Source organism: Gambusia affinis, linkage group LG15, assembly GCF_019740435.1.
Source record: "Gambusia affinis linkage group LG15, SWU_Gaff_1.0, whole genome shotgun sequence".
Taxonomy (NCBI): domain Eukaryota; kingdom Metazoa; phylum Chordata; class Actinopteri; order Cyprinodontiformes; family Poeciliidae; genus Gambusia; species Gambusia affinis.
This window is the reverse complement of record NC_057882.1, coordinates 9,335,863-9,354,885: the sequence shown is the minus strand read 5'-3', so window position 1 is coordinate 9,354,885 and position 19,023 is coordinate 9,335,863. Positions and strand designations below refer to the sequence as shown.

At 40.3% G+C, this 19,023-nt stretch overlaps 3 protein-coding genes across 6 annotated transcripts; all 3 read right to left on the bottom strand.

Annotated features, from left to right (window-relative positions):
* Positions 1 to 118: 118 nt before the first annotated feature.
* heatr6 (HEAT repeat containing 6) lies at positions 119 to 10,149 on the bottom strand. The gene is made up of 20 exons (XM_044139777.1): positions 9,766 to 10,149; positions 9,567 to 9,674; positions 9,090 to 9,230; positions 8,645 to 8,760; positions 8,324 to 8,438; positions 8,115 to 8,216; positions 7,867 to 8,031; positions 7,532 to 7,776; positions 7,074 to 7,248; positions 6,774 to 6,980; positions 5,643 to 5,742; positions 5,171 to 5,568; positions 4,968 to 5,090; positions 4,790 to 4,876; positions 4,006 to 4,140; positions 3,799 to 3,921; positions 3,581 to 3,705; positions 2,931 to 3,027; positions 2,610 to 2,814; positions 119 to 1,487 (listed from the first exon to the last, which is right to left on the bottom strand). Exons 1-20 carry the CDS (start codon positions 10,057 to 10,059, stop codon positions 907 to 909), a joined length of 3,642 nt encoding a protein of 1,213 aa, XP_043995712.1. The 5' UTR covers positions 10,060 to 10,149; the 3' UTR covers positions 119 to 906.
* An 829-nt stretch (positions 10,150 to 10,978) lies between these two features.
* Positions 10,979 to 12,475, bottom strand: dynll2b (dynein, light chain, LC8-type 2b). Its single transcript, XM_044139783.1, has 3 exons — positions 12,328 to 12,475; positions 11,777 to 11,914; positions 10,979 to 11,693 (listed from the first exon to the last, which is right to left on the bottom strand). The coding sequence occupies exons 2-3, from the start codon at positions 11,906 to 11,908 to the stop codon at positions 11,556 to 11,558; spliced, it is 270 nt and encodes an 89-aa protein (XP_043995718.1). The 5' UTR covers positions 11,909 to 11,914; positions 12,328 to 12,475; the 3' UTR covers positions 10,979 to 11,555.
* A 1,478-nt stretch (positions 12,476 to 13,953) lies between these two features.
* srsf1b (serine and arginine rich splicing factor 1b) lies at positions 13,954 to 18,169 on the bottom strand. Of its 4 annotated transcripts, XR_006372880.1 has the most exons (6): positions 17,747 to 18,162; positions 16,109 to 16,308; positions 15,848 to 16,020; positions 15,238 to 15,450; positions 14,809 to 14,897; positions 13,954 to 14,494 (listed from the first exon to the last, which is right to left on the bottom strand). XR_006372880.1 is itself a non-coding variant. In XM_044139782.1 (5 exons), exons 1-4 carry the CDS (start codon positions 17,935 to 17,937, stop codon positions 15,262 to 15,264), a joined length of 753 nt encoding a protein of 250 aa, XP_043995717.1. In that variant the 5' UTR covers positions 17,938 to 18,162; the 3' UTR covers positions 13,954 to 14,897; positions 15,238 to 15,261. The 4 variants fall into 4 exon arrangements, 2 of the variants coding, with proteins under 2 accessions (XP_043995717.1, XP_043995716.1); XR_006372879.1 differs by having other exon boundaries at positions 14,809 to 15,450; positions 17,747 to 18,161; XM_044139782.1 differs by having other exon boundaries at positions 13,954 to 14,897.
* Positions 18,170 to 19,023: the final 854 nt, after the last annotated feature.

The window sequence follows — 19,023 nt, the reverse complement described above, 5'->3', positions numbered from 1 at the left end:
CCTTCACCTTTCACCTCACAATATATTTTAAAATACACATACACAAGTGACTATCTCAAAAAGTTCAGGAGGTTTGAATACTTTTGCAAGGCACTGCAGTTTCGTGACAGAAAAAAAATTTGGAAGAATCAGAAAAACAACAACAAAGGTATCAATCTACTTTCAGACAGCCGAAATCATACAATAATACAAGAGATGTAAAATATATCTGTACACTGAGTCATATCTAGCTAAAGGCAGTGTAGTGTTTTCAATACTGGGAACTCTGGTATTGATCCAAAATCAAGTAAATACAAGGCTAGTATTGCAGATACCAATAGAAATATTTCCAAAAAGTGTCATTGAATAATTTGGTGACTTGACTTCAGTTAGTCGATTATGACTATGATAAAATACAGGTCAAAGATTTTAGGCAAGTACAAGCGTTTTTTATTAACTAAACCTAATAGAAAACAATGTAGCAGTATAGAAATAAAAGGGATGATAAGAAATAAAATAACCTGCACATACCCTAAATAGTAACACTATTTTTACTTCAAATGTTGACACAAAGGATTGTTACTTTCAACCATATTTACATTTCAGGTTTAAATTAGCATATTTTTGAGTTCCAGTGAGGCTTTTTTCACCTGCTAGAGACCCCGTCTCTGAGTTGGGGGTCAGGTTTGGGGATCTTCTCCTCCCTCAACTTTTTATTTCAGCTCACTTTTCTCAGGGGTAAGCTGTTTTAATAATTTGTGTACAGGTGCGCATGTGAAATTCATGTGAACGCTTGAAATCTGAAGGACAAATTCATCTTCAAAGCAGATTTTAATTCTTCTAAAAACATATTGTTCAAATGTATCAAGACTGATCTGCTCTTTGCTCCAGCCTGATTTACCATAAACTCAGGTTAAAGTAAAATTTCTAAAACTCCTCACAAATCTTCAACAGATCCTCGAGGAAATGAACCACCACATCCTTCTCCTTCTCCCCTCCCTCCTCTTCAACCTTCAGGCTCTTAAGTCTGTCAAGCGTCTCCTGGAGTCGACCCAGTCTTTGCTGCAGTTGTCCACTCTCCTCCCCAGAGTTCCTCTCTTCCTCTGTTTCATCTTCTCCTCCTGTTTTTCCTTCTCCTTCCTCCGCTTTAAGATACTTGATTAAATGCTCTCTGATGGCTCTGCCCTCCTCCCCGGCCAACGACGCGCTGAGTTCAGGCATGTCCTGCAGCGTGCCGAGGCTGAGCAGGTGCAGCAGAGCCCCGGAGAGCGTGTGTCGCAGGCTGGCGCTGTAGCGGTACTCCAGAAAGTCGACCGCGTCTTCGCTGTTTTCCAGGGCTGTGGCCAGAGAGCGCCACACGCAACTGAAGCGCTTTGTGTCACCGTAGCAGCTGCGCTGGGCTGGCACCGCGAGGGCGGCGGCCGACTTGATGCGGACTTTGAAGTTTTTGCAGGAGGTGACCACCTGGCAGAGGGCAGAGAAGGCATCCTGGGACCATGGAGCCGTTTCTGTCATAAAGAAAGTAACAAAGGCCAGCTGTAATGTTTGACATCAGCAAAATCCAACAACTACAAGATGGAAAAAGTTAGTTAAAATTTAGACTTGGATCTAAATCATTAGCTACTCCTAAAAGGGGACTTATAATGCTCCCTTCAATTAGGTTAGGAAAACTCAGTGGGCTATACAAAACGTGTTTATTACATTTTTTGCACAAAATCATTCTTAGATAAAGAGATTTTTGTCTGATCAGTTCTGAATATTTTGAGCTCCTTTCAGAATGAGCTGTTTTTTTAAAGGACGTCTTGTCACTTTAAATCCAAGTCAGCTTCTGCTAGACATACCCCCCTCAACTCAACATTTCAGCAAGTTTCAGCAGATGAAAACTGCTAAGAACAGATGCGTAACTATACAACCATATCTTTGAAAAGCAGAAATCGAGCCTCCTGCACAACCAACAGGAATGTAGCAAGTGGTTTCTGATTGGTAAGTCAGGAACCAAACGTGCCGGAGCTCTGCTTGGATTGCCATGTGACACACTGTGATCACCGGGGTTGCTAGGTAACACACTGGGATCTCTGGGGTTGCTAGGTAACACACTGGGATCTCTGGGGTTGCTAGGTAACACACTGGGATCTCTGGGGTTGCTAGGTAACACACTGGGATCTCTGGGGTTGCTAGGTAACACACTGGGATCGCTGGGGTTGCTAGGTAACACACTGGGATCGCTGGGGTTGCTAGGTAACACACTGGGATCGCTGGGGTTGCTAGGTAACACACTGGGATCGCTGGGGTTGCTAGGTAACGGCGCAGTGCACCTTGTTGTGACTCTTCAAAGAAGGTTTTTGAAACGGTTTCTTTTCCAGAGACCAAAAAACATTTGAGTGTTTTTATTTTTTAAATGCCAGGATGGTTGGACCCATTTGCTTTAATTTTTAAGGCTGGGATTCTTGGACGTTTTTCTGCATAGTTGTTTCATGTTTTGCCTGTTGTTTTTCTTAATCTGCTTAGAAGCAGTCGAGGCCCAACTGCAAGTATAAAAACAGGCAGAAAGTGAATTTTGCATAATATCCACTTGAATCTCTAGACTCTTAAGAGAAAATTAAAAAAAATAATAAAAAAAAAACTGTTACCAAGCGGCAGGGAGGAATTTCTGAACGCATTTCCCAGTGCATAACAGGCATTCCACCTGACTTTCATAGCTGCTTCCGACTGGACGGTTTTGACCAGAGCGCGAACCGCGTCTTCCAGAGGGCGTTGGAAAACAGGCCGAGTCATCTGACTGTGACGCAGGAAATGAAGCAGATTTCCAAGTGCTCGCACTGCATTGCACTTCACCTGGAAGATTAGAGGAGAAGAAGACAAGGTAACATTTTAATTTGAACACGTTGCCCTCAGAAGATCTGGGGTTACTACTGCAAATCTGAGTGAATGTATTTCTTTTGTCTTTGCACCTTGTCTCTGTCTGCAGATGCTCGAGTTGCTGCCTGCAGCATCTTCAGCAGAAGCATATCGGACAATTCTTCCTGGAAATCCACACCTACATTCTGCCTGAAGATAGAGAAAGATACAGATCAGGTCCAGAAGTTTACAGCCCTTATTGCCATGAAGGAAATTAATCCTCAGTTTTTAAATGATGAATTTAAAGTGTTTTTTAGTCTGGATGGAATTATGATACAACAAACAACAATAGTTTGATGCACAAGTTTGAATTTTTTGGTAGTTTTCTGTATTGGGTCAAAGTTATTCATGCAGGTGATATATTATTAGTTGAAATGCCCCTTTGCAACTTGCGTCTCAACTTCACATTTTCTGTGGCCCTCGACAAATTTCTTGTAAACTTTTGGCTGGTTGTTTGACCACTCTACCAGGGAAAGAGTACAGAGTTTGTTTAATTTGGTTGATTTTCTGGCGCTGATCAGGATTTTAATCATAAATAAAACGTTTATACAGTTGAGGTTCCAAACCAATCGATTCCAAAATCTGTTTTATTGAGTGTCCAGTTGAGATATCCATTAATGTCCACCTGATTGCTGCTGTTTTAAGAGGAAGTTCCAGACTTTTCACCCTATTTTCTCTCATTTATGAACCCAAGCAGTCTTACATGTTGATGATAAGTGTGTCTGTGAGGTTTCCCAAAGACCACGCAGCTTTTGCACGGACGTTTGTAGATCGGTCATCAAGGGCAGCAAGGATGATGTTCGCAGTATCAGCCACAAACATCACATCCTGAGAGAAGAATATAATAAGAAGAATATCTGAAAACATTCAGATGACTGTTTTTCCCAACAGCACAGATGCTGGTCTTTACTGATTACTTGCCTCTCTCAGACAAGGGAACAGTATGTAAACTCCCAAGGCCCTGACGGCTGCAGTCTTCACCAGATAGTTCTCAATGTAGGTCAGGCCCAGCAGCACGGTGATGCACATCAGCTGGGTTTTATCCTGAAAAACAAGATTGCAAATACAGCTGGAGGAATTTCAATTTTCTCTTCAGAAAATTAGAAGGTGATCAAAGGAGAAACTCACAGGCAGCAGAGCGAAGGCCTGTGGCAGGATGGAGGCGAGCGTGTCGCAGGCGCTTGCCTGCAGCGTGGGATGTTGTTCGTTTTGTAGTGCTGCATTTAGTGGCCCACTCAACACTTCTAACCAAAACTCCACCACCTACAAGCAGGAAACATTGCATTAGGGCACGTTCCACAGGTGGCTAAGATGATGTGAGCACGATCCAAGCTGAATGTTTGACATAAGGTCCATCACAGGCAACTTGGATGTCATTTAGTTTTATCCATTTTAAATTTGTGTGATTGTGGAAGTGTCCTGTAACCCATCATGACATATCGTTTAATCTTCTGAAAAGCTGAGCCTTCAGTTTTTACAACAAACTCTTAAATCTATCTTAGCTAGGGAATACTAATTTAGTAAGCGATTAATAATCAACTGGAGTATTCAGACTCAAACAAGACTGAAAAAAGATCAAATTCAGAGCAGTAATTAAGCCAAAATTGTATAAAATATGCACATTTTGCATTCAAGATAAAAAATAAAAAAAAACAGCCTTGTTTGTAAATATGTTCTGCTCAAAACTTCTCATAGTTTTAGCTTCACCCAGTCCAAATTCACTGAAGGAATGCTATGTTATTGCATTTTTTTAATTTTATTATTTAAAAAAATGGATCTGAATTGTTTATTTGCATTTTAATGCATCTCTAGTATTACATGAAAAAAGGCTTGAGTGCCGTGATGAACAATATGTCAATAATCGATTAATAAGAGAATAGTTGCAGCCCAAGACCGTAGCAAAGATTCTTACCTGGTTCACAGGAACCTTAGAGCTTTCAGGAACACTGTTCTCAGCTCTGTACTGTTGGATTATTCCTGCACCAAACTCTTCTAGTAGCTAAAAAAATACAACAAAACCACAAAGGTCCTTTGCTTATTGTAGTTTGGTGACCATGTGTAATGCTTGCAGCTGAGGTAGACAGCTTTACCTTTGCACTGTGTAGCTGTATGGAGGGGTCCGTCTCCTCCAGGCACCGAACGCTCACCTGCCCGATCTCATGCAGGCTTGATTGAGCAAGAGAGAAATAACCGCGTACCAGATGGGACAAAACCTGAAAGAAGAAGAAAAAAAAAAAAACATGTTTGAGAATGCTTCTTTAGAGAGTTTACAAGTTGTTTCCATAACCTTTACCTGCAGAGCTTCTAGTCGAACAGGAGAGGGCTCTAAAGCAGCGCCTCCTCCTGCTCCCTCACTGTCTGACTGATCCTCTCTGGGCTGAGTCACCAGAGAAACACACAGCTTCAAGAGCCACGGTGACGACTTCTCCTCCTCTCTTGGTGTGTGAGGAAGCTGGGGGGAATGTGTGCCTGAGGTTTGTTGGGAGACAGCTGCTGGTGTACGAGCAGGCGAGGCCGCTCCGTTCCTGTGTCTCCAGCTGAGAGCAGAGTCCTGCGGTGTTACCGAGCCGGAGATGCTGCCGCCGCCGAGGCTTTCTGGCTGCTGGAGGAGAAGCTGCACCTCAGGGAGGGGGGCCTGAGCAGTTACTGTTGCCCCGTAGAGTCTCAGCACAGACCCGCGTACGGTCACATCTGTAGACGGAGCATTCATACAGTCAGAGAGAGGCTTCAAAAAGCTAGACAGGTCATTGAGATGAGGTGCAGACCTCTGTGGCGCACATAAGGACGAATCTGTTTCCAGAGCTGACTCAGCAGGCCAGGTCTGAGGCGATGATAGGGAGCGTTGGCCACCAGGAACGCCAGGCACTAACAGACAGAAGAGGAGATACTCCGTGGCTGCAGCACTGTCTCTGTCACATATGTTTTCCTTCAGCACGAACTAACGTTATTTTGGTAAATTTTATTATTCAAAGGCAGAGTTATGGTAATTTTCATCATAAATGAGGTATTTAAAAGTTTTGTTCTCTTCACTGCTTCACCCCCACAGCCAACAGAACAATGCTGCAGACGGTCATTGTCTCCCAGGTGGTAAACCCAATCTCTTTGATGTTAGTCAATACAATGTGACTCACCCATGTGACGCTGTGTAGTATGAATGTAATTCAATCCCCCATTTGGGAAAGAGAGAGACTTTGTGCCATATATATATATATGCTGTAATAAATTTAGATAAATAAATTCTTGTTGTGTGTTATTTCTCCCTCTCCCTTGTTTTAACATACAACGGTTACACTTCATATGAATTACACAAATTGATTTCTCAACTTTTTCATGTCAAAAATAATATTTCAGATAAAGATGAATTTCTTGGAAACATATCAAGTTAATTGTTTGTATCCAAAATGAAAGATGACTGGAACAAAAGTCTTACAAGATTAATTCTGAATATCTAGCATAGGTGTAACTATTTAAAATAGATAAATGAGTAGTTTTCATTTCTAGTAAGAGTTTGCTTTCAATAGTTTTATTTATTTTTAATGCATTGTTCTAACAATGTATTTAAATATATATATATATATATACATACATACATACATATATATATATATATATATATATATATAGGTGTGTGTGTGTGTGTGGAAAATCAAACATGTTAAATATTTATTTTAGACAGGATGCAACTGTGGACAAAGTGTAACTCTACAAATACATTAAATTGTAAAGTCAAGAAATTCATCTAGAGAAAACTCAAAACAGACTTAATGCATTGATTGTGAACAGAGTGAATAGCACTCTTGATATTAAAAATCTCTTTTTTTATTAGGACAAACTCATTCACAAATACCTGCTTGTGAGAGCTGCCTAAACATTAAATGATAAACCAGCTTGCCCACCTTTATGACCTGTGTTAATGTTTGAGAGGACGTTTCAGCCAGGAGAGCCAGGCTGAGGCCGCGGTGCAGCTCTCTGATAGCAGCAGCTAGCATGAAGGAGAACGGGGTGTAAGACGTTCGAGGTGATGCTGTGTCTTCAGCCGCAGCCAGAAACTGCCGGGAGCCATCCAAGATGGCCGACAGCACCTGAAGCGCACACAGTCGCACCTAGAATAAGGAAGAATACATGAATTAAACATGAAGTGTAATGTTTCACACATCCTGATGACAAACAAAGCAAATGTTTGTGGTTGGCTGTACCTTTGGTGAGGGGTCCTTTAGTATAATTGTAAGGAGAGTTAGAGATGGGGGTCCACCAGCAGGAGAGTCAGGGATGAAGGAGGACCAGTAGCCATACAGAGTTCTCTTCTCAACAGCTTTCACTACTGCTAGCATGCAGTGCAGCGCTAACTGACGAACACGGCACTGGTAAACTCTAAAACAGAAAAATGGAAAAGTTTGTTGATGGAAATAAAAAAAAAATTTAAAATAAAAAAACGGCATTAAAACAGAGCTCCAACACATTGTTCTCTGTCCTGTCCTGATTATTTTCATAATATGTACACAAAAGTTGACTGAATTCATGGCAGAAAACAAAACAAAAACAGGGATGAATGTATAGAGTACAAGAAATACTTCTGGAAAAAATGCATTCCTTTCCAGACAGTGGAGGAATCCTGTGATCAAAAAATCAAATATGTAAAAAGCTCTCTGCGTACCTTAACTTGCTTTGCGCGTTCCCCTCGATGTCTGAGAACTCTGATTCAGAACTGTTCAGCTTCCAGAACGGGTAGAGAAATGAGGTGGGCGGTTTGGCTAAACTCTCCACATCATTTCTGCTGATGTCCCCTCCGCCTCCACAGACTTCAGGCGCCGCTTCTTTATCTTCCTCCTCTCTGTCATCCACTTTGCTTTCTTCATGTTTTGTCTTCTTTCCTTTTCCTTTCGATTTCCTCTTTTTTTTCTTAAACGAGAAAAGAGTGAACACCTTGCGATAAATGCGGAAAAATCCTTTGTACGTACTAAAGTCAGTAAGCACTAAGGCTCCTCTTACTCCTGAAGGTTTTCCAGTCTTATCAGCCTCCTTTGGTGATTCTAAAGTTTTTGGTGGTTCAGTAGGCCTTGGTGGAGAGAGATTTTCATACTGCGAAAGAGGCGCTGGGTAAATTACCTCTGGCCAATCGACACTCAAACCAGGAGCTCCCTGGAACATGAGCCTCTATGAAAAGAATCAGTGGGTCTCAAATGAATAGACTTCACCAGACAGATTTATGCAGAAGCAAATATGGTTCGTTTTTCCACCTTCAGGGCAGCCAGTACAGATCCAAGCTCCTCTCCTCCTCCAAATTTCCACTTCCCACCTGACAGACAGAACTGAAGTCCCTTCAGAGCAGCCTGGATGACCTGCAAGAAACAAAACATAGCGAAAAAGTGTTAGCTATCACTAAACATGCATTTTTCAACAATTTTTTTTTTTTTTTTTTTTATTGTAGCAGGCCAGATGGAGATACCATGCAGTAGAAGAGATCATCGGTGTTGGGAGGTTTGGGTGACTGCAGTGTCTTCAGAAAAAGTCTGAAACAAACACTTCTGTACTGATCGTCCAAAAGTGGCTGACCGGGAATCCTGCAGAGGAAAACGCGCAGCCATCCGGCAAAATGGCACAAAAGAAGCCTAAAGTTACATTTCAAATATGTACGTATAAAGACATTTTGGAAACAACTAAGCACCATTCTGTGCTGATCTAACACATAAAATCTAAAATGAGATAAATAGAAGGTTATGTCTATAACGTGATGAAATGTGGACATTTTTGCCGTCCTGAAGTCTACCTGAGGCAGATGTTGGCCATGCAGGTGAGCGCAACGTGCCTCAACTCGATATTTGGCTGGGAAGGAGAACTATACTGCAGAATGATTCCATCTTCACGCAGCAGGTCACCGACGAGCTGTGAACGAGCAAAATCTCAACGCACATAGGAAAAGACATGACTGAAACAGGAAAACATTTCTGTGACTGGTTCTGGTAGAACAATTATTGACAAATTTGACTTATTTTTCACTCTTCAAAGAAATAAAAACTGAAGACTCTGAGTTTAAATGTTAACTTGTTTAAGAGATATTTTTGGAGTTTATTAAAGAATATACAAAGGTTAGGCACATTATTTGAAGGATAAGAATTTAGAAACTCCTTGATTCACTGTTAGATTCAAATCTTCAATTAAAGCCATGGAAATAACAAATACAGTTTAAAGAGCAGCGAACAATGATAATCTACCTGGTGGCACTGAGATCCATTACCATACACAACTGTGGAAAGTGCCAAGAGAACATCTGAGTGTGTCCATGTACTGCACTGTTTCAGGGCATTGACAGTATAGTTTACCAGCACATGCAGTGTCTGTTCATCCATTATAACCTGGAGAAAATCCAAGCAGAATAAAAACAAGTTAATATATTCCAGCACATTGCAGAAAAAATAACTTCAACCTCCAGATATTCAAAATGATAATCAGCCTTTATTGTCATTGTACAAACGCTTGACGAAATTTATTTCAATTCAGCCCATGCAAGAAACAACAAAAACGACAAATGAACAACATAAGACAAGAGTAAACTGGTGCCCAAGGCTACAGCCATAAATTCAAATATATCCATTTAAATTGATTTTGAAGTTTAAAAGAAAATAGTGGGACAAGACGTTTACAAAGTCCTAGATGGAAAAGTTGATTTTTTGCATTATGCTTGTTCTTACCTTCAGCTGATTGAGGAGGTGATGAACAAGTTGACAGAATTTAACAACTAAATGTTCTTGATTCAAAGGTACGAGACCACTGGTGTGCTTTAGCAGGATACACACATCCTGGAAAAGAGAAGGAAGACGCCTTATAACAACCAAGAAAGCCTTACAAATAACCGAAGAGGAGTGGCTGCTGGTTGGTAGATTGAGTTACCTCTGGTCGGATGGTGGTGGGAAGCTCACAGCTTCTGTTGTAGTTCTCTGAAAGGAGCTGGTCAAACAGCTGATTGAGCTCCTCTCTCAGCTGGCTGCAGTCTGGTCTCAGGGCTCGAAGCTTTGCGGCGCAGCGGGAAAACTGCTTCTCCGCATCCGACAGAGAGTCTAGTGGCGAGCAGTCCGACTCTCCGGGACTGAACGGAGCGGCTTCGGCCGACAGAGCCATGGACGGGAAGGCAGGGACGGCAGGACGGCCGAACACCGGTGCCGACACCCCGACAGGAGCCGACATGTTTATCACCCGGAAGCACTTTTCTTCGTCCTTCTTCTTCGTCTTGTTGTTGTGGCGGTTGGTAAATAACCGCCACCAACTGGCATAGACCAGAATGTCACCCAATTTATATTGTTTAACTTTATTCATTTCAGATAACTAAATATTTTCTGATAACTTTGAGTTATTGCTAAATTAATAAATGAACTAAGTCTAGTTTTTAAGTTTTGGATCAACTGTTGTCTTTCTTCATAACAAATAGAATAACATAACATGTTCTAATCTAGAGCCTCAACACCACTGAGTATTCACACTTGCACTAATGTTTCCCTAAAATTAAAAATGCTTTTTAGTCTAGAAGGCAGACATCTGAGATGATTCCTCTGCATCTCATTTCTCTTTTGGGTTTTATAGAGCCAATGTCCTCCCATTTTTGCTTCATTTTCCGTTTTTTTGTTTTGTTTTTTTTTTAACTAAAGTTAGTAAAATCCATTAGTGTTTTCAATGGCATCCTTTCAAATATCCTTTAAAAAATATTAAAATTTATTAGGCCCATCATATAGAATTTACTAGATTTCTATTACGATATCTAGTCTGCTTTGTGAGTGGCTGTGTAAGTGTATTAGTGCAGTGGAATCTGAACAAATTTATCTTAAATCATCTTGTTTCACCAACTCACTGTACAGCTAATGTGAGCATTTTCATTGTGTATACTGAGATTCCATCATTTCCTTACTTTGATAGTAAACTGGTACAATGAAAGCAACGCCACCTCTAATGTATTTTTAGTTCCAACTGTAAGTTTAAGTTTCAAATTCTTTTACATAAAATTCACACACCTTGTCATAGCCTGAATACCAATCAGGGTGGTGTTAAAGCTATGTCAGATGTGAGGCATAATACCATGCAATACAACCAAATTAAAGTGCACCCACAGACATTATTTGAACTATTTAATTGTCAAAATTGGTTTGTGCTCAACATTTGATTTGTCAACAAATACCGTCACAATACCAGGCAACCAAATGAGTTTACAGATATACAGAACAGGATCGCTGCAAGTTTTCACAGGCATAATCAGGAATGTTAAAGCACGTTCAAACCTCCACATATCACAGCTTTTATTAGGTTCAAGCAACAGTCCTGACATTTTTAGTCCTGGAAATTAAAGGCATTTGAACAAAAACTCTGCTGCTCATTTTAATGCACTAAAAATAAGTTATTTTACAGCAAAATCGTTTGAAATAATGGGACTCTACGTCGACTCCATAACCAACTTGCACAAAAGCAAAAACACAGATATAACGAAGACAGATGTACAAACGCTGACCGAGGGCCTGATCAGACGGATCCTAATTCTTGGACTTCCTATGAATCATCTGTGCAGACATGATTAAAGCACTGATCGATGGATTGTGTTGCAGTTGGCAAAAAGTAATTGATGAAAGCAGCGGCCCAGGAGGTAGGCATGTCTGCAGAAAGGTGGCAGCATGCACATTGTGACAAGGGTGTATGCCTTAGCCGGACTTAAACAGCAGGATAGCCACCTGACCCAAGTAGAAGTAAATGAAATGTTTAGTTTCGTGTGTCACATAGCTGCCAAAGTTCCTGCCAACGATGCAGTGCCATGTCGGATTGTATTTCTTGTCAAACTCCTGCGGGAAAGATGAAGGTCAATGCTGATGTAAAAGTTCTTCAAAAGGTCATATTTTTTCAACTTTAAAAGAGGGCACCATACCTTTTTAACATAGGCAGCGATATCCTTCTCTATGTTGTACTTCTCCATTGCCTGCATGGCACAGTCTACAGCATCCTGCTGCATTTCATCAGACATGTCTGCATTCTTGATCACCGCCTTCTTGTCAGACATGATGCCCTGCAAGACACAAAAGTTTGATACATTGTCTATAAAAGGATGCAGACAAGACGCTGTTCGGAGCACAGAATCCACCGTCAGCACTTCTTTCAATCGATGTTTTTGCTTCAGTTTGCAAACCACGCGAGCCCGGCATTTTACAGCGGGAGGCATTTTGCGTTTCATGCAGTGCTGCTACAAAGATAACTCGATTTGGGAGTGCACACATCTATACCAACTTGGTGCTTTCTGTGCGAGAGGATGTTTGCTTCAGCCACCATTAGCCTTTGTAGTCAGGTTTCCACAGTGGCTCATGCGCTTTTATTGCTCAAACGGCGCAGGAAAGATGCAAAGCACTCTGTATCTCCTGCGCATCAGCTTTTGCATACTCAGTCATAGCAAAGCACACTGTGTAATATTTAAATAACTCTTACCGTTCCTGTGTGTAGTTTCAGTGTTCAGAGATGCACGCTTCGGGGGGCTGCACAGCTTTTCTTTCATTTATTGAAGGACGCGTGGTTCTCCCGCTCCGCCCTCTGCATCATCTCCTCCCGCTGATTGGCTCAGGACGAGCCTTAGCCCAGCTGACGCTCATTTTCTACTCGCGGAGAAGGGTCTGCATTTTATTTCCACCCAGATTGCACCGCTCTCACCTCCTTCCTCGCCGTAGATGTCATTTTGACGTACTTAGAAGCAGTACGGCAGCCTGCTCGCCATGTTTTGTGTGGCAAGATTTTGTCTGGAACATTTTCAGAAATTATTTCTATCAAGAAGTGAACACTGCTTCATATAAATAAATAAAACAATTTTTTCTTGCATGAACTAAATAGGATTACCAAAATAATGATATTTGTCTGACAATACTTTAATAACATAGATAGCTATAATAATACTAGGTTTATGACTTCAAAAAAAGTGTTTCTCACACAAATAACATTCAAAAATATCCTGTTCAGCAGGGTGTGTAATCACTAGAAAACTTCTAATTCTTGCAAAAAAATAAAAATAGAAATCACTTTAAAATGTAAAATTGTAAGATCTTTCAGAGAGTGAGTCACAAATTAGCTCCCTAAGATTTGAAATGAATCTAAGAGGAACCTGACAGTACCTAAAATAAGTTGGATCTTTTCTGGTTATTGATGGACTCTAGATCAACTCCATAACCAACTTTCTCTAAGCAGTGCTAAAGAGAAGTCTGAATCTTTCAAGAAAACTTTGATTTTTGCTCCATCACATAATAAACTAAAACCTAATGTGTAATCCCATCTTAAACAAGATATTTATTATGAAAGAAAACACATGCACTTTTGTGACGGTTAAATCATTTATTTACTGAAAAAACAGGGCTTTTTCTGAGAAAAAGGCTTACTGTGTTACTCTGCCCTTAGGTTTACCAGCTTAAGGAGACCAGTGGTTGTTACTCCACTAAAATACTGATCATAAGCCGATTCGAGAGACTGAGACCTTGAATGGAAGGCTTGTGATTATTATACAAGAAAATAATTATATGGGCAACTGATACACCTCCCCCTTTTCTAAATTACACAATTGTTCGCTTTTATAGTTTTACTTTTTTTAAAAGCTGAAAGTGAGATTGTTTCTCCCCCCATTTAGTTACCTAATAATTGAGCACATATATTCTCCTACGAGAGCAAAAACTTGTTTTACTTTCTATGAAAGCTGACTGAAAACTTATGTAATTGTTCAAAGTTAACAAATCCTTAGAAACAATTTAATTGTGCTCAGTGAACACTCTGCTTTGTCCACAAAGAATACTACTTTGGGACTGAACTGAATGTGATTGCATAGTAGTGGAATACATTCAATTCTCTGACTTGATATTAAGTAGATCTATTTAATAAAATGCTTTGAAAAATCTGGGAATTTAGGACTAGAATAATTCTACTTTTACAAAACTAGGAAGAAACGATTTAAATGAATGGAAAACTTGCTCGTATTACCTCAGCTTACTCAGAAACACTTTGTGCAAGTGATGCGCAACATAGTGCAAAACCTGTATATGACAAAAAAAATAATACAACAAACACAGCACTCACTTATTGTTACTGAATGTTTTATTAAAAGAGAAATAAGCAGTGAAATACTGAAAATCACAAATCATCCATCTTTGGAAATGACTGAACTAAGAAAAGCCATACCATTTTGAGCATCCTTTCCTTTTACCAACCACACCTCCCTCGCCCCCTGGCAAATGTTCCCCCACAATTTACCACTCTCCTTACGCGTGGGATCCATCCTGCACCTCCATGCCCTCCTACTGGATCCTATCCAAGCTTTGCTCTTCTTTTCATAATAAAAAAAAAATATATAAAATAAAAAAAATTGAGAAATGGTTTCCCCACTGCGCCGCCAGTAACTGCGTCTCTGAGGTCCCAGACCAAAAATGAAGGAATAATTTTGATAATTCCGAAAGCCAAATCGGTTTGATTTATCTCGTTTACATAGAGGTTTCCGGTTAGCCGGGGTAAGGTGGACAGGGCCGGGGTCGTGCTCCATGTATCCATCCTGAAGCCTAATCCTAAACTGATCCTGAATCCTGATCCGGATCCGGAAAGGTGAGCCAATGAGCCCAGTCCAAACCTTTAGAATAACCAGCAGAACCAAAGAGAAGGAGGTGAGTTAGAATCACACCTTTGGAAAACATTTTTAAAATATTAATAATTCAACTACCAATCAAATCCAAAACATACTTTGACTACAAAAAGATGAGAAGCAAACAAAAAAAACAAAACAAAAAAAAAAAAAGTTTTAGGGTCCCCAAAAACAGTTTACAGCACACTTTACTGTAACATTCAACAGCAGTATTCAAGTGGAAACTGAGTATTTTAAAGGAAAAGAGATTCACAAAAGCCTTAAGTGTAGATTTCACAGTCGACAAGGCACAGCCATCATACCATTGGTGCCATATTTGACTCCTCCTCCTCCTGTTTATCCTAAAATGAACTGTTTCCTCTCTTCCCATCCTATCCTGTTCCTCTGAATTCTACAGAGAAACACACAAGAAGGTCAAAGGACAGTTGTATATGCTAGGGAGAAGTCAAAGACGATGGCAAAAAGAAAAAAACAAAAGCATTCAATGAGAAGAGAAAAAAAAAATGCTAGGAGGAGAAAAAGATGGACAGCAGAAACAGAAGGGGGAAAAAAGACAGAGGAAGTGAAGCGGGGGGAGAAAAATCAAGTCTGCAAAAAAAGTAGGGAAAAACAAAATGGAGAAGGAGCGTTGGGTGAAACACACAAAACAACATTGTACACAAGTGAGAGATTATCCTGGGAGTAACCACTGGATTTTAAACGTGACCGCCTCCTCTCTGGCTCTGACGTACACCGCTGCTTCAGTTTAGGCAGATTTAAGTGCGGGAACGGGAGCGTGAACGAGAACGCCGGGGCGAGTACTGGGGGGATCCCCGGCTGCGGCGCGGGGAGTAGCTGCGGGATCGGCTCTTGCTGCGGCTTCTGCTGCGGCTACGAGAGCGAGAGGGGCCGTAGCTGGGGCTGCGATTGCCATCCATCTTCACACGAATGTAGGCCGTCTCTCCCTAAACACAAACGCGTGTGTTAGCATCTATGAACTGAACAACCAGGTTCAAGCAGACACCAGGAAGAGTTCACATTGGTTTCAGCAACCTAAAAAGGGGCCAATAATTCTCTTAATGTTGTAAAAAAAATAAATAAATAAAAACCCCCAACAACAACAACAACAAAAAAAAAAACAATGTTGATTGATCAAGCATCTCAACCTGCACTTAATTATAAACATAAATGAAAATAAAATTTATGTTCTTTTTTTCTCTCCCAGGGACACTTTGAGATTTACTTACAGTTGGGTATCCATCCCCCTCAATCCCGCTTCTTCAGCTAAATGAGCAAACTTCAAACTGCAGCTCAAGAGCACCTCCTCAGTAACAAAGCTTTCTGCTCCGACTCATTACGTACCTCGTGAGAACGAAACTTGGTGTTATCCAATTTACGCACAGCGTAGGTCATGTCTTCTTTGCGCACAAACTCCACCACACCTGTGCCATCGCGGAAGACATCAGCGTAACATACATCACCTGCCTCCCGCATGTGATCCTTCAGGTCCTGCCAGCTCCCGCTTTGGGGAAGACCTGAGAGAAAACAGGAAGATAAAAGGTGATGTACGAAATACGGTTTTTCTTGAGGCAAAGGCACAGAAAAGAGGAAGGCATTACTCACCTGACACAACCACTCTGTTTTCGGAGCGTCGGGATGGAGGGCCGTACCGATTCCTTGACGGCCCCATGCCTCCGCCTCCACCACCACCTCCACCTCCTCCTCCTCCTCCGCCACCCCTTCCACTTCTCGGAAACTCCACACGCAGTCGATAGCCATCGTAATCATAACCGTCTCGCCCATACACAGCATCCTCAGCGTCCCTGCAAATTTTTATAATCAGTAACTACAAAAGAGTACAACAACTGGAGGATCTTGACATCAACAGATCTGAATTACTGTGAAAGGGCCACTGTCACAGTATTTTCCCAGTAAGGTTACGTATTCATTAAATCTTAAAAAGCAAAAGTTTACAAAGCAGAGGTAGCCAACAAAGGAACACAGCTTAGGGTCCCACTAAGCCAGTTTTGGTATTTGTACCTCGTTAAGTTAAACCAAACGTCATGAAGGCAAAACTAGCACAGGTTAGAAAAACATGTGCTAGTTTTCTAAGAGTTTTCTTCAATAGAGCCATTCTTCAATGGCTCTATTGAAGAACCTAACAGAGCAATCTAAGTGAAGTGCAATGTGTTGTTAGACATTGGGGGAACTTTGGAGTGGTTTGTATTGGCGTTTAATGATTTTTTTTTTAGAAAAAAAAAACATCGTCACCACTGACCTGTAGACAACAAGAAAGAGATTTGACATATGCAACACGATAAAGTGGAATTTTTAAAGAAAATAAAATGTATTTTATTTTTTTTGTACACCTCCAATTAAAGTTATGCATGTGGAGGCTTTTTCCGATTGAGTACATGTGAGCTTTTATATCAACAGCAGCAAGAGCCTGCTGTAAGACCCATCATGACATTATAAAAACTTTGGAGACTTATTTTAGCATATTGCTGCCTGCTATCAAAGCACCTCGCTGAGATATCCAAACTTATTCGTGCTGGAAGTTTAATGTCCACCATCTTTCTGCTCAGTGAAATAGTTGATATTGTTGGACATTTTCTTTAATGAGAGATTAATGTGAGACAAAAAAAGTCACTTTTAACAGAACAGTTTTTTTTCTGTTTAGGAGGTACAGCATTTCTAAAACTTGTATTAAGAATGTTAATATGCCCGAAAATGTAAAAAAAAAAAAAAAAAAAAAAAAAAAAGGAAAGATGAAGAAAGAAAAAAAACACATACAGCCTGTTGTATATTTTTTCACGACATTGGTGTGTTACAAGGTCTCCCCTTTTAAAAGCTAGAGCCACTTTGCAGACATATCGAAATAGCAACTATTAAAGTTAAGTTCACATAAGATAAATACTGGGGGGGAAAAACTCTGATTATTTGCACATACCAAAAAGAAGTTAACTACAAGGACGGTTTATTTGTAACCATGACAACTTGTATTTAGGTGCCGTATAGAGCTCGTTTTGTGAAGTAGGCCTCAGTCCTACCACATGTAGGCAACCGAACACCTCACTTACAACAGGATGAAAATATAACTATGAGACGAATGTAAAAATTTGTCAAAACATAGTTTAGAGTTATGGCTAAAACTAGCAGCTGAGGGTAAATGAACATTTGTATCAGGGAACATTAAAACAACTTTGGGTGTAGCATCTGGCTAACAGTGTGGATAAGGCTAACCAGGATACAGATGCTTACCTCGGGTCCTCGAACTGAACGAAAGCAAACGGTGGTCCTCCTCTGCGGTTCTTCAGGTCAATATCACGCACAGATCCGTATTTATAAAATAAGTCTTCGACGTCTTTGGAGCGGATGTCTGGGGGAAGATTCCCCACATATATCCGACAATCGTTGCTTCCCGAGGGTCCTCGAGCGAATCCTCCGGACATGATAGCGCAAAATAAGCTAACCGTACCGCAAATGGACTAAGAGCTAGTGAACAAAAGGCTACGGCAGAGCTGTCTCGTAACAGAGGCGGGAAACTTCGGGTGAAAACGAACAGGGAAATGCTGCGACACTGTTCTGTTGTCTGCTGCTAAATCCGCTCTAACTTTAATGGCGAACTTAGCGCCATGTAGTGACGCTAGTTCACGTAATCACCTTTAGCATTGGTTAAGAAGCAACAGCTCGCCTACTATACTTCCGTATTACTACTGTAGTCCAATTGTTTTTTTTAGCTTTGTCTTTACAAAGAATACTAATTACTTTTTAAAGCAGTGCTTCTTTGTTTTTAATTCAATCATTTGGCTTTGCAGAAACTAGATGCTGCTTTGTTTTCTTTACCATATAGTTATGCTAAAAACAAACATTTTATGTCAGATTAGGTTCTCTTAAAAGCTGGCTAAATTTAGTGTAGTATTGTTGATAGCAGCATCACAAACATTAAGTGATTCAAGTTAAGCTAAATATGCTTATACTCAAACGAATGCATTCTAACCGTTATTTCTGTTCATTTTTATGGATGTGTGGCTTACCTCTAAATAAAACCCAAATAGTTTCTCTGAAAATTTTAATCTTGCATAAGATAATATTTTTAATACTAAAATGTGCTGAAATATAGCAGCTAATGCAATGAGTAGAAAACAGATACGCTATATTCAGAACATTAATGGGAAATTGAGTGGAAGGAAAACTTGTAGAGAAAAAAAATACACAGGTAAAAAGGATAACTACAACCTCGGCAGTATTGCAAAGCATAAAGTTTGGCAGGAATGAGCAAGATCACACCCTACAACCAAAGTGAGCTGAAGTCACTATTAAATAATTGCTGAGACTTGAGTACAAAAATGTTTTTGTGATTTGGGCAAACAAAATATTTGTATTTTATTATTTAGGTTTCTGCAACTTCAGTGTTTTCATAAATTGTCATATTTCTCTCATAATTTTGCTGTGCTTACAGCTACTGAAAACATAAAATGTTTGATAAAAAGCTTAAATGAAAACGTGTAAAAAGTGAAGATAAAAAAAATGGCTAA

Coding starts and splice junctions, on each gene's coding strand:
- heatr6 (XM_044139777.1), bottom strand. CDS start 10,059: ATGTCGGCTCCTGTCGGGGTGTCGGCACCGGTGTTCGGCCGTCCTGCC. Junction 3,028..3,580: donor GACACACTTATCATCAACAT/GTAAGACTGCTT, acceptor CTCTATCTTCAG/GCAGAATGTAGGTGTGGATT. Junction 2,815..2,930: donor CATCTGCAGACAGAGACAAG/GTGCAAAGACAA, acceptor CTAATCTTCCAG/GTGAAGTGCAATGCAGTGCG.
- dynll2b (XM_044139783.1), bottom strand. CDS start 11,908: ATGTCTGACAAGAAGGCGGTGATCAAGAATGCAGACATGTCTGATGAA. Junction 11,694..11,776: donor TCGCTGCCTATGTTAAAAAG/GTATGGTGCCCT, acceptor TCTTTCCCGCAG/GAGTTTGACAAGAAATACAA.
- srsf1b (XM_044139781.1), bottom strand. CDS start 17,937: ATGTCCGGAGGATTCGCTCGAGGACCCTCGGGAAGCAACGATTGTCGG. Junction 16,021..16,108: donor AAACAGAGTGGTTGTGTCAG/GTGAGTAATGCC, acceptor GTTTTCTCTCAG/GTCTTCCCCAAAGCGGGAGC. Junction 15,451..15,847: donor CCAAGTTTCGTTCTCACGAG/GTACGTAATGAG, acceptor GTTTGTGTTTAG/GGAGAGACGGCCTACATTCG.